General features: G+C 39.9%; 1 protein-coding gene across 7 annotated transcripts in view; it reads left to right on the top strand.

Moving 5' to 3' along the window:
• Nucleotides 1–13,648, top strand: part of TJP1 (tight junction protein 1) — a 2,268,071-nt gene that overhangs the window by 790,692 nt on the left and 1,463,731 nt on the right. For all 7 annotated transcript variants that reach the window (XM_044078564.1, XM_044078565.1, XM_044078562.1 and 4 more), the window contains exons 9-10: nt 4,145–4,250; nt 10,298–10,448. In XM_044078564.1, the coding sequence (XP_043934499.1) occupies nt 4,145–4,250; nt 10,298–10,448 (257 nt within the window). The remainder of the gene's footprint in view (nt 1–4,144; nt 4,251–10,297; nt 10,449–13,648) is intronic.

Below are 13,648 nucleotides of genomic sequence, written 5' to 3'. Positions count from 1 at the left end.
GCCCTAGCACCAGAAAGTCTTTTGCAGATGAATTTTAAAGGTTCCGCACCTGGATCCAGGTGAAGGGGGCTGCTACTACACAGTCCTCCATCCCACTCATCCTGGATTACTTAGCTGACCTACTACACAGTGGTCTCTTTCTCCTCTATAAAAATTCATGCGTCTGCTATTTCTACACTTTTTCACACTGAGCAGCCTCTTTTCTCACACCCTCTGATTAAACAGTTCCTCAGAGGGGCTAGCAACTTGAGGCCCCCCAGAAGGGCACAAACACCAGCTTGGGACCTTAACTTTGTCTTAGAAAAGCTCACCCTGCTTCCTTTCGAACCAGCTGCTTCTACAGAGCTAAAATTTCTCTTCTGGAAGACGGCCTTCCTTCTGGCCATCACTTTAGCCAGAAGTCTCTGAGCTGCAAGCACTCATGGCTGTAGAACCCTTCATTTTCCATGCAGACAGGGTATCCCTCAGAACGAATCCATCCTTCATGCCCAGGGGTAGTGTCCAGTGTGGCTCTCAACCAATCCATTCATTTGCCCACCTTCTTTCCTATCCCCCAAAACAAGAGGGAAGGGATTCTGCATTCTCTAGACTTGCACAGACAGCTAAGGTGCTATCTGGACAGGAGTAAATCCTTCAGAAAATCTGATCAATTGCTGGTTAGTTTTGCTACACGGGCAGAAGGCATAGCCATCTCCAAGCAAACCATTTCCAAGTGGATAGCACACTGCATCCATTTCTGCTCTGCTGCAAACCACATGGCAAGCCTACCCCAAGGGGATCAGGACACACTCCACCAGAGCAGCCTCCACCTCTGCAGCTTTCTTCAGAGGGGTCCCCACCAGGGACATCCTTGAGGCTGCCACCTGGACATCTGTTCACACTTTTACCAAGCATTACCACCTGCCTGTCTTCTCCAAATCCAGGGCAGGGTTTGCCTCTGCAGTCTTGGAGGGCATCCTAACCAGCCCCTAGCTTCCCTGACTGCCTCCACCCTCTTCCTCAGCTTTGGGAGTCTACCCAAATGTGATGACTGCAACAGTGAAACACGAAGAATATAGTACAGTTGTGTACACTTACCATAAATGCAGATGTTCGAATGTCTTCACTGTTGCAGTCCTGGTTTCCTTTCCCCCGTTGCTTTTTGTTACCTTACTTCCTTGTTGTTGTTCTTTTCTTTCAAGGGACATATTGGTATTTATTTTCCACTGGTGGGGTTCTTCCACCAGAACCTGGCCTAATTTGGGGGCTCCTTGACAGGCTAGGGCAAGAAAAACTGATGTAATGGCGTCGGCTGCCTTACTTCATACCACTGACGACCTGACATCAGTCTTCACGTGACAGCAACTGATGCAGAAATACTAAATCTCGGTATTCAGGCTGGCCGAGGGCTACCCTGGCAGGGATAACCCAAATGTGATGACTGCACAGGTTTCTGGTACATATCCAGTGGAGAGGCGTCACTTGAGTAGTGGTTTATTTCAGTATTTCTTGCACTGAGTTGCACTTTGCACCTTGTATGTATATGTGTATTTACCTTTTTGTCTTGTTCTTAATAGTTGCATGTATGTCGTTTATGTAATTCATACTTGGAGAGTCACTGAAACTGGAGTCAAATTCCTTGTATGAGTGCATACTTGGCCAATAAATGTGATTCTGATATCAAAGGGAGCATTGTGCTGTATTATTAGCTTGATGAGGGAAGAGTACAGGGGGAGGTATGTCCTCTTTTTTTCTGGAAGCTATGCCCTTGCTTATGAGGTGAGCAGCTTAGGCCTTCCTTACCACCATGGAGACATGGTGATCAAAAGTAAGTTTGCTGTCAACCTATCTGGCCAAGTCTTTTACCACTGATTTAGTGATTAGGGTGTTAACATGGTAATCTAGAGGGACATTGCCTTTGCCAAAACAGCTGTTCGTGATTACTCCATGCAAAGCCATGTGAGTAGTGCATTGGTGCCATACTTTGGAGTCACTTACGACAAGCACATTATTGTGGCAAGTGGATTGCTTTTGTAGACCACTGCCTTAACTATACCATCTTGGTGATTCTTATCTGTGGTGGTGGAGGAAGAAAAAGCTATAATGCTGTACAGAATGGGTATTCATCTGTTGCTCAGGTTTGGCTCTGATGCATTTGTTTGAAGTGCTTTGCCTGGAAGGTCCTTGTGGTTTTGTAGAACCTCGGCGTAGAGTGATTTTGTGTTCATGGGATGGAGCTTTTCTTGGCCTATATTGGCATCACTGTGCCTGGATGAAGGAGTGCACACTACTTAGAAGTGTATAAATCCACTCACATGATTTGGTTTTCCTTCTCATAATAATCATGGTACAATTTCTCCTTTGTATAAACTTGAAAGTAGAGTTGTTAAAAGTGTTTGTGAGTTGATCCTTTACCCAAACAGGACCATCAAGTTTGTACCAAGTTCTGGGAGCAGTGCATTACATCCCTGGCTATTACAAAATTCCAAAACTTTAATTTGGCTACCCACTACCTGAGATATTTCAAGGAAGAGGCTTTCCTCTAAACACAGCATTTTGCAATAGTAGAATTGGTACAAGTTGCCAAATGATTCAAGGGTCCAGCAGAAAATAACTAAAGTAAGAGGTCCAGAAACCAGGTTTGAAAGCTGTGTATATTTATTTAAGGGGATCTTTGCGCTGGCCAACAGCAGGAATCTGCTTCTTAACCACTGTTTCAAAGCAGCCATTATTTGTTGATTTCAAGCCTTTTTGCCAAGGGTTTATGTAGCTTGTGTCACTGCACCTCATGGCATACCTCCATTTGATCAGGAGAATGCACCTAGTCTGGTGATTATGCTTACGCAGTTCAGAGCTTATTCCTAATGCATCATTTATAAAGTTCCTGCAATTGATTAGAACAGTGTCAACCTTCAAAGTTGTGCTTAATGAATATTTCTTTGTCAGTGAACTAAGTTTGTGAATCTGTCTTTGGTGTTAAGGGAGCTGTCTGTAAAAATGAGTGATGGTAGCTGAAGAGAGGTTGCACACTCATCTTGAAATCAGGAATATCACAAGGTTGCAAGTTTTATCCTGCTACCAGCTGCTTGGGTCATGTTATGGTACTGCCCTGTGCAGCATGGGCATGGTGGCAGAGTGCTGTTGTGTAGATGACGCGTTAACTGTGCAGCGCGCTCATGCTGCTTACAGAAATAGCAGAGTAATGCTAAAATATGAATCCAGTTCAGATGAACAAAAAAAGTTTTATTTTACAAGCTAGCCAAAACAAAAATATTACATCTTTTTTTCCTGTCCTGACCATTGAGGGGGCAGCTGCATGCGACTTTGCTGCAGTAATTGAGCAGACCTTAAAGACTGGCCTTCACCCTTCAGCTTCGTGTCATGTTGTTTATGGACTTTTCTGTGTAGGTAGTCTGATATGTGTTCTCTTCTATTAAATCCAAAAGGCTCAGGAAGCAAGATGTTCAAACCACAAAAATAGATTTTACACAAACCCACCAACAAATTGTAGAGATAAGCGCTTTTGGCACAAATACTCTTCTACCTCAAATTCTCTTGCTTTTTTTGGTGATAAGTTTAGATTCTTGTTACAATGGCCACGGAACTATAATGTGCTCATCAAACAATTGTATCTCAATGCTACAAGGAATGGTTTGTTTTACACTGAAAATATTGTCATAATTTTTGTGGAAAACCTACATTTAACCAACTTGGCTGTAGTCCGCTTTTTGTGCAACCTGGTATTTATACATTGATTTACAATCTTTTGTAGATCAAGAGTCCCTAAAAGTTGCACAAATGAAGGGTCTACTTTCTGCAGTGAAGCCTTTTGGTAGATACTTCTCTTGCTTCCCCTTAATGGTGTTAGTGAAAATGTTAGCTAGTCATTTAACAGGCCAGTGTTTAGGCAAAGTAATATTGATCTGTCAGGTAACTTGTTTTTCTGCAATGCTGCACAGACTCCAAATGTTAATTTTCATATGGCTGTTTTTATCTGCATCATTTGCAGATATTTTTGTTACACCTGTATTGAGTAGTTTGTCACAAGATTGTTTTCATGTTCAAATGCTGTTATTTGCCATGTCTTACGTACTTGTGACAGAAACATTTGATAAGAGCAGTGTGATGGTGCTTAATAGGGTAACTTGTTTCCTTTGTTTTACAGAGCCCAAACCCGTGTATGCTCAGCCTGGACAGCCAGATGTTGATTTACCAGTCAGTCCATCTGATGCACCTCTGCCTAACTCAAACCATGATGATGGGATGCTCAGGTAGTGCTGAAGAAGTATAAGCAGTTATGCTTATTTTAAATGTGATGAATTGATAAGGCAATTGAAAATGGTTCTGTTTTATTTGTCATTGCACTGTAAGTGCAAAAAACTGCAGTTTAATATTTGCTTGAACTGAGTCACAATGACTACCACCACCTTTTGTTTGTTTGTTTATTTTTTTATTGGTTGCTTTATACATTAATTACCTCTGTGAATAATTAACCTTTCTCTGTAGTTACATAGAGTTGGTACCATGGTGTATCTTACTTAGACTTGGGCTGTCTACTAAATGCTGGGAGGGCGGGCGGTGGGGAGCGTTTTATATGGCTTCCCCACATTCTGTGTCCGATGCATCCTTATGATGTGGTAAGTAGAACTGTGATGGTAATATGGATACAGAGTCCATCCCTTTATATTTTTTCCAAAACCTGATTTCACAATATTCAAGGGATTTCTAGGATACTGTTTCAGTATATCTTTTGACATTTTCCTTAAATATTCTGCAATTCAGCAATTTCCAAGTCACTTTCTAACACAAATTGCTATCTTGATCCACTTTTTCTCCTTTTCAAGACAATTGCTTTCACTTTTCTTAGGGCCTGCACTAGTAACTGTAGTGGGGGAACTTGCATCCCAAGCAACTTAATTATGTTTTTAAAATTATAATTTTTTTTGTTAGTCATTAGGTATGACATGTCATGCTTCCCACTTCCTCTTATGCTTTTCATTTACTCTCCATGTAGCATTGCTGTTTCACCTGTTTCTTTCCTTCCGCATTTAACTTAAGCCATTTTTCTGGGGCATCAGGTTCATTGCAAATAAATTCTCTGTGCCACACACCATTATCTGTTGCCCAGGTTCTGAAAGACTACTGCATCAGTGATGATGCATGGGCTTTCTTCTTAGTTTTGTCACTGACTCTATGCTGTGTAAGCAGTGTGAGGCAACATTTGTCTTGTATCAACCTCTGCCACTAGCTGGGGCATGTGGCAAGTCATTATCCCCCTAACCGAGGGTAGTTATTTCTCCACCACTGAGGAGAACAGAGCATTAGCTGCTACGATGTTTTCCTGTATTTCAAAATCCTCAAAACTAAAATTTGTTTGCAAAGGTAGAGCTCTGATCACAGTAGACTGTTTTCAGGTTTCAGCCTACGAGAATAAAAATGAAAACATAGCAGGCAAAAACAGTTCCAGTTTATGGCTGTCATCACAAGCAAATATTGTAAAAATATTGACATCAGCTTAATGTTTGTGTGGCGAGAAAACTGTTTATATACATTACTTACATCAGAGCAACAAAAAAGGGGATAAGGTGAAGGAGGGGTTAATGAGTGTTGCAGGCAGTAAATGTGTATAGCCAAGTGTCAATTGACTCAGGGAGTTAAGGGGAAGCTCTGTAGGATAATAGGTGATGTGACCAGAAGGAAAACACTTATGTTGTGCTTGCTTTAGCAGATATGCCTTAAAGCGGTTCAGAATTTGTTTTATGTTTATTGGGCATTTTTTCTCTAAGATTTTTTAAGTGTTAAAAGTGATGCCCAGAAATTTGATGCTAGGATGGAAAAAGTGTGGTTTGTATGCCGGTGATTTGTTTTAGGGGTCAGTAGAATTTGAGTGAGTTTGTCATGTGAGATTATTGGAGGAGATCGTGGTGACTTTTGCTGCTAGTGGGAAAAGTTTCTGATACTAGTTTAAATAGTTGAGAGCCTACCAATAAGGCTGTTAATTATTTAATGGGTAGCCATCACTGCCATGGGTCTGTCATAAGATCGAAAGTTCAAAAGACTGAAAATCAAAATATCTAAAACTCCAAGTATTGAAAATTGGAACTTGTCCTTCACTGTTGTGTGATCTTGGAGTTGGTATATATAATTAGCAGGGGGAGTGGGATGCAGAGGGGTTTGCCCCTGCTTTAAAAATTTGCACTTTTGTCCTTTTTATTCCAACAAGAACTTCTTCAGAAATGCAAGCAGAATCTAACACTGAATTTAAAAAGGGGACATAGAAGATCATTTGATCAAACTCAACCAGTAGTGACATGAAAGGAAGTGAAATTCAAGCATAAATATTCATTAAATGCATTTAAAGCTATAATGAGGTAAAAAGTAAATTCACTCATAAAAAGTAGTATAAAAAAAAATGAAAAGACTTAACAGTATTTAAGAGTTATTAAATTCTGGATCACTATAAAAAAACAAACAAAAAAAAAAGTAATGTTAATGGTCTATTTGATACCAGGGGAACAATCAGCCCTTAGTCTGATCTGCCAGCTATTTTCTTATAGGTTCATAGGTTGGTACTAGGCTATCGGTCGTAGGGCCTATACAAGCCTAGCCTTAACAATTCCCTGGCTACTTTTTCCCCACAGTATTTACTTCCCTGGACTCCTGTCTAGCAGGGCAACTGGACGTGATCCCCGGGGTGAATTTCCAATGTTAACATTCCAACAGAATTTGAAAGTTCCCAGAAAAACGGTCAGCAAAGACGGAGTCAATTACAAAAAAAGAAAATTTGTTTGAAGTCCGTACATTGTGCAGCATATTTGTCGGCAGTGGTTAGCGTTGTCGCCTCACAGCAAGAGGCTTTCTGGTTCAATTCTCGGCTGGAGCACCTTCTGTGTGGAGTCCGCATCTCCTCCCTGCGATCGACTAAACTTTAAAAAGACATGCAGGTAGGTGTGTGTGTGTGCTGTCTCTGAAGGTTGGACGCCGGGCTGGCAACTCGACACTAATAAATCTACTGCCAATCATAAGCAGACTGGTGATCCGCTGTGGCGACCCTAACCGGGAAAAGCCGAAAGAAGACAATGTGCAGCATGTTTGACCAAAGCATTAGCATGGTATATGGTCGTTATTCTTAATGGCTAATACATGCTCATAAATTCTTCTGTTTAGGCATCTAATAGTCTTGCCTATGTAGAATGCGATGCAAGAAGCACAGTTAGCTGCATAAACTACATTCTTAGCGGTGCGGCTGTATCTATCGTTAGCCCAAACTACTAGGTCGCAGTGTTGAAACCACACAGAAGATGAGTTGCTCAAAAACCTGTATTGTTTACAATGTCTGCAACTGAAAGTTCCGAAAGCGACTTGTGTTACAGAAAATATACCAGCTCTGTCCCCTTGGAAGAGTACCTTAAGGTTAAATGGTCTGTTGAAGATTGGCCTTTCATCTAAAATATTCAAGTCCAAGTTCCTGAAGATATTATTCCAATTTTCTTGAATGGTACTCTTAATAAACCACATTTCATTACAAATAGGAACGAGGAAAGCAAGTTTGTAGGCGCTCCAAGAAGCCTCTTTAACGGTGACCACATCTTGACTGGTTGGTGATGTCAGGTGGTGCCCTTCCAAAATGGGTGTTGCCTTAGATGTACTGAGTCCCAAAACTTCATTTTCTGTGGTTTCCAACTAGTGTGGATTGTACTTTCGGTCTATAAGAAAAGTCTTTAACTTAGAAAGTTTGTGCAAAAAAAGTAAACTGTTCAGTAGTCACTCTGCTTATTCTGATCATTTGTCCCTTAACCATCCCTCTTTTCATGTGTGTGGGGGGGTGTAGGCTGTCTCTGGAGATAATTTTTTACAAAAGTCTCCTTTCTGAAAATTTTACCAAAAATAAAGCAAATTCCCTACAAAGTTTAACTGAGGTCAAGTAAATTCAGACAGTCACCAAAGTCACTCATAGTAAAGTGTAAAATGTTAGTGCTGTTATTCAGGTGATCAACATAAGATTAGAATTCTTCTAGATTACCACCCCACAAAAAAAAAAAAAAGCGGTCATGTATGTATCTGTGGTAGAACAATTTTGGCTAAGGGGTGCGCCTTCAGAAATTTTTTTCCCACCTGGCCGTAAGCAAATTGGTGAAAACTGGAGCAACTCTTAGCACCCATGGCCAATCCAGATGTCTGTTTAAAAAACTTGCCTAAAAAACTAAAATAGTTGTTGTCTAAGACCAAGGGAACAAACAGTATTTATTTTATTGTCAAAAGTTGTGTGACCACATAAATATTTTGTTAGTTAATATATACCAACATCCTGTTAAATACAGGTATAAAGGGCAACAACATCCATTGAGGCAAAGCAAAACAAAAAAAAAGTACTGGTTCCTCAGTATTGAAGCCGTTTGACAGCTCCAAAAGATGCCAGGAATCCCATAGATAGTATAGTGAACTCTGAGCCACAGGGTTCAAAATGCGGTCTAAAAAGGTTGAAATTGGTTCAGTTGTGGAAAAGGCAGCAATAAACCTACATTTAGATCTGTTGTGTCAGCAGGCTCAAGTTGTTCAAGGAAAATTTTCTTTTAGCAGTAGTGGATCTGGTACTGAGGGAATGAAAATGTGAGATTTTACTTGACGAGAACAGACCATGATTAATGTTACTCTGTGAGGAACTTGATGTAGATTTTGATCAAACCAGATGTATAGGTGTTTGAATGTGATGGCTTTTTAGTAATTACTTTAAGATCTTTAATTTGTAAGCTGCTAGGAGCTTTTGCTAGTTTACTGATCTGCCCTGAGAAACATTGCTTTTGTTTTGCTTGTGCTAAAAAGTAGTTCGTCATTGTTCTATTTTGTTAGTGTGGAGGTCTGTATCTAATTGGCTTTTGAATGTCAAGAGTATGGGAGCTTGTTCTGAAAGTCACCATGTCATCAGCATGTAGTAAGAGGTGACAGATCAGGGAGGTTATTTTTTGGTTTGTTGATGAATGCTGGTAAAAATGGTAGAGGTGTGAGTGAGTTTTGTAGTATGGTTTCGAATAGGAATGAGAAATGGTGAAGCTAATCTTAATGTGAGGCTGTTAACAAGTTTAAAAAATTTTGAACCCAAATGGCTGGTGATAATGCTAGCTATGTGCTGGTACATACTAACATATGCAAGACATATTTCTTGGATTGGGTGAAACATCAGCTGGTGATGAAGAAAAGTTATATTTGCAGTGTAAGTTTTACAGCTTGAGAGATGTTCAGAGTTATTTATATTGTTGTATAAACAAGTATTTTTCATATTTCTTTACATGTAACAAGTCAACAAGTAGAAAGGAATTTATTTGTACGATGTGATTGTTCAGGCCTGATTAAACAACAGTGCCTTGACACTGTGTCTGGGTTGTACAGTTTTCAAGATATGAAAAGCTGTTTGTGAAAATTTGGGGTTTGTGTACATTATAATAAATACTGTGAATGCACCAGCTGTTATTACTGAAAAGATGATTTCTTACTGATAACATTGCTGTTTCTGTCTTTTTAACAGCATTCACTGTTCACACGATATTTATATTTGTTTGACTTATGCTTATGTAACATTTTAGAAAATGCACTGGAATGTAAGAATATGTGTAGGCTGCTATAGGTGTGACATTCCAGAGCTCAGACATATTAATGAGTTAAAACTGTGTCAGCTGGATTGCATAAATGCTATTGCCACTCCATTGGAATAGAGGGATAAAGCCTGGACTACACCTGAGACGACCCAGATTAGATTAGTGGCTTGGGTGTCTGATGGAGTGGAAAGGAGGGAGGGATGAGGGTGTGCCCACCCTGTGGTGAGAGGCAGTTGCAAGTGTGTTCCCCTTCACATTCTTAGCAAAGGCTAGGGGTTTTCATGGGAGGACGTAGTCTAAAAGGTGATAGGGTTGAGAGCAATGGCTGAGCTTCCACGAAGGCAGGTTGAAATGTTGCATGCATTAATTGCACTTCTGCCCCCATGACACTAAAAGCACTGCAATGATTGGAAGAAGGAGAAACTAGGAGTAAGTTTAAAGTGAAATCTTCTACCACATGAATGCAGGCAGCACCTTCCCTACAGGGCACCCTTCGGATCCGCATCGGCCCCAGTTGGTGCCAGAATGAAGTGGGTGCGGTGTCAGCCCCCCCCCCCCAAAAAAAAAATGGATTTCAGAATTGCACTTGTTACTAGAATTTTCTTGCACATAATCAGAAATAATAAAACCACTATTTAATGTTGTGAGAACAAAAAACTGCATTTGTCTTATGTTTTGTATTTTAGAGATTAGAAATAATCTTCAATCATTTCAATTTATTTCAGGCCTAGCATGAAGCTTGTGAAGTTCTGTAAAGGTGACAGTGTTGGCTTACGTCTAGCAGGAGGCAATGATGTAGGTATATTTGTTGCTGGAGTTTTGGAAGACAGCCCTGCAGGCAGGGAAGGACTGGAGGAAGGAGATCAGATTCTCAGGGTAATCAGTCATTCCTCATTATCGCTTTAAAAATTGTCGTTTGATGACTTATGTTTGTGAAATGTGTTGCCTTAATGCATAATGTAGAAAATGCCATTTGTGATTGTGGACACAGATTAACAACAGATGTTGCAGGGCCATAGAAGGGTATTTGAATTACTGTACCATGCAAGGGTTAATTTTTTGAAAATGCAATACTTTCTTGAGGATTTAGCCTTTTTCATACTAATATGATGTATGTAAAACACATTAGGGCAACTGTAGTGCTTGCAGGTTTTGTCCTTACTGTTCTGGTGTTGAGCAAAAGAGTAATCATTCTCATCTAGGTCTGAAAGTTAATAGCCTTGACTTATTGCAAGGCACATCCATGCAATTGTCTGGTTTTGATCCATTACGCATTATACATTGATGTGGGTTGTTTCATTCCAGTATTTTGTGAAGCTTTTTTGATCTAGTAAAGATTTTCTTTTTCCTGTTTAAAAAAAAAAAAAAAATTTTGAACGAATCAGTCACTTACGTTTAGAAGTTGTCCTAGCATATTAAATGGGGCTATAGATAAAATTATACAAAGTAGTTTTCTGGCTTATGTTGCTGTCCCTAGCATAAGTTTTTGGTTAATCTCTGCTAGCCCCAGGGATGAATGGTCTTGACTTTGATGTCATACCATATTTTTTCTGACATTTCATCTTCAGGCAGTCTGATTATCTCTCTTGTTTGAGGAATGTTTGAATTATAGTTACTTCACAGTACTTCATTATGATGCAGGTGGAGATGATTTATGTAGATTATGATTGATGACTGTTGGCCTTATTAGGTGTTATCAAATTTTCACTTACCCAAAAATGAGAAGATTGAGATGACTTCGCCGAAAATGTAGTTTCAAGAGCACCTGAATCACCAGAGTTTTACTCTGGAAATGACCACTTGGCCACCATGGTGAACTTTATCCTTTTCCCCAATGTAGTGCGATCTCGGAGTTGGTATATTTAGTTGGGGTTGTGTGGCGGGCAGTGTCCCCCACTTCGGTGGATTTGATGTGTTTATTTTGTCATGGTGGCCAAGTGGTTCCTTTTCCTGGAGTAAAATTCCAGTGATTCGGGTGTTTTTGAAACTAAGTTTTCTGCAAAGTCGTTTCATGCTTTTAATTTTTGGGTTAGTGAAAATTGAATAATACGAAGTAGACCCCCCTTATTACCATCATTCTTTCCTCCATCCCTTGTCCTCTTAAATGCTTTCATCCTGTCACGCTATAACCATTTATGGTGCACAGTTCCAGGATTATGCTTACTTTTCTGAGAAGAATAACTTGTTTGGTCCAGCTCTGTGATACAGAGGGATGGAGTACTAACTGCTGGCCAGATTACTTGTGGTCATTTTGAGACTTGAGCATTGCAAGACCCCCCCCCCCCATTGCATGAGGATACAAATGAGTACCATATGTCATCTCACCTGTACTAAGATGCAGCTGGCAGTAAATGCATGCAGTGATGTGCAAAAAGTTATATTTGCTCAGTACAGTTGGGATTCCCCTCCTTGCACACCAAAATGTTCTATATGGTTGTCAGAATGTCACTGTACAAGGACATCTTTGTGTCCTTTTTACACACACTTCAGTGGTTGGTTACACATGGATTTCTGTGCTTATAGGCCCCTAGGTTTTAATGGTAAGTTGGAGTGGAAGATCGAGCAGGGACTCTGAGAAACAGCTGTTGACATCTGCATCATTGGACTGGTCATAATAGCAGATGAACAACTGTTTCTTGAGCGATACTTAAATGCACAATGAATTTATGGGGCTTTATCTTTTTCTGAAAAGATTTCCAGGATTTATAAACTAATGTACTGCTGGTGATTACTTGCTGGATGTGGAAAGTAAATCTACATATTTTTGTATAAGTGATGGAGCTTCTTTCTGTTTTACTTGCTTCATTTTGTTTTCTGTTTTAAGAAATCTGCTTGGCCTGGTGTTTGTTCTATGTGAGAGATAGACACTTAAATTATATAGGCTGCACATTTCAAATATTGTTTCATTGGTTAAATTTTTTCTTGAATGATACTTAAATACACAGTGAATTTCTGGGGCTTTGTCTTTTTCTGAAAAGATTTTAAGCCTTCATAAATTTGCTCTCAATTCATTATCTAGCTAGCTGTTGGAAGTAGTGTATTTTTACGCTCTAGCAATCACTTCAAGAGGTCAGTGGATTTTCCATCTTGGAAAGGAGTTAGCCTGGTCTATTTAGGTTGGGGAAATACTTGAGATTTGTGCATGTTGTTTTTATTGGTGGAGTTATCTTGTTTTTAGTGCGTTTATAAATTCTGTATAATTGAGTGGCTCTTCTCTCATTTACATTCGATATAAAAAGTGTACACACCCCTGTTAAAATGACAGGTTTTTGTGATATAAACAATGAGACCACAATAAATCATTTCAAAACTTTTCCCACCTTTAATGTGACCTGTAACCTGTGCAGTTCAATTGAAATACAAAAATCTGTTGGGGAAAATATATAAAAAATAAAAGTACAGTAAGCTGATAGTATAAATATGCACACCCTTAAACTAATACTTTGTTGAAGCACCTTTTGATTTAATTACAACATTCAGTCTTCTTGGGTAGGAGTATGTCAGCATGGCACATCTTGACTTGGCAAAATTTGCCCACTCTTTCTTGCAAAAATGCTCCAAATCTGTGACATTGCAAGGGCATCTCTTCTGCACAGCCCTCTTCAGGTCTCTCCACAAATTTTCTTTTGGATTTAGGTTTGGGCTCTGGCTGGACCATACCAAAACTTAAATAAATTTGAGATCATGTCAAGTCCTACAAAGCTAATTGCAAAGCAAAAATAACCTCCCTAGCTAATCTAAAAGGGAATACCCAGCTGTGTGCTGAACTGGTTGTGGATGGCACCACCCACACTCAACCAGAGGTAATAGTCAAGATGCTAGCTGACAGATTTGGAGCAAGTTCACCCCCCCCCCTCTTTCCCCCTGCAGTCATCCCCCAAAGTATACCTGCCACCATTCTTCAGCTATTATCTCAAGAGAAGAGATCATCTTGGCACTCTCCAAGGCCAAAAACACAGCATAAATGAGACCAGACAACCTCCCATGTTGCCTTTTAAACAACTTAAAGCATGACCCACTTGGATCCCTGCTTAATCAGAGCCTGCGAACTGGTTATGTTCTGGAGGAATGGGGGA

The sequence above is a fragment of the Protopterus annectens genome, chromosome 7.part1, assembly GCF_019279795.1.
Source record: "Protopterus annectens isolate FY-2018-M chromosome 7.part1, PAN1.0, whole genome shotgun sequence".
In the NCBI taxonomy this organism is placed as follows: Eukaryota; Metazoa; Chordata; order Ceratodontiformes; family Protopteridae; genus Protopterus; species Protopterus annectens.
Note: the sequence above shows the minus strand (reverse complement) of the source record. Positions and strands in the feature narration are given on the sequence as shown.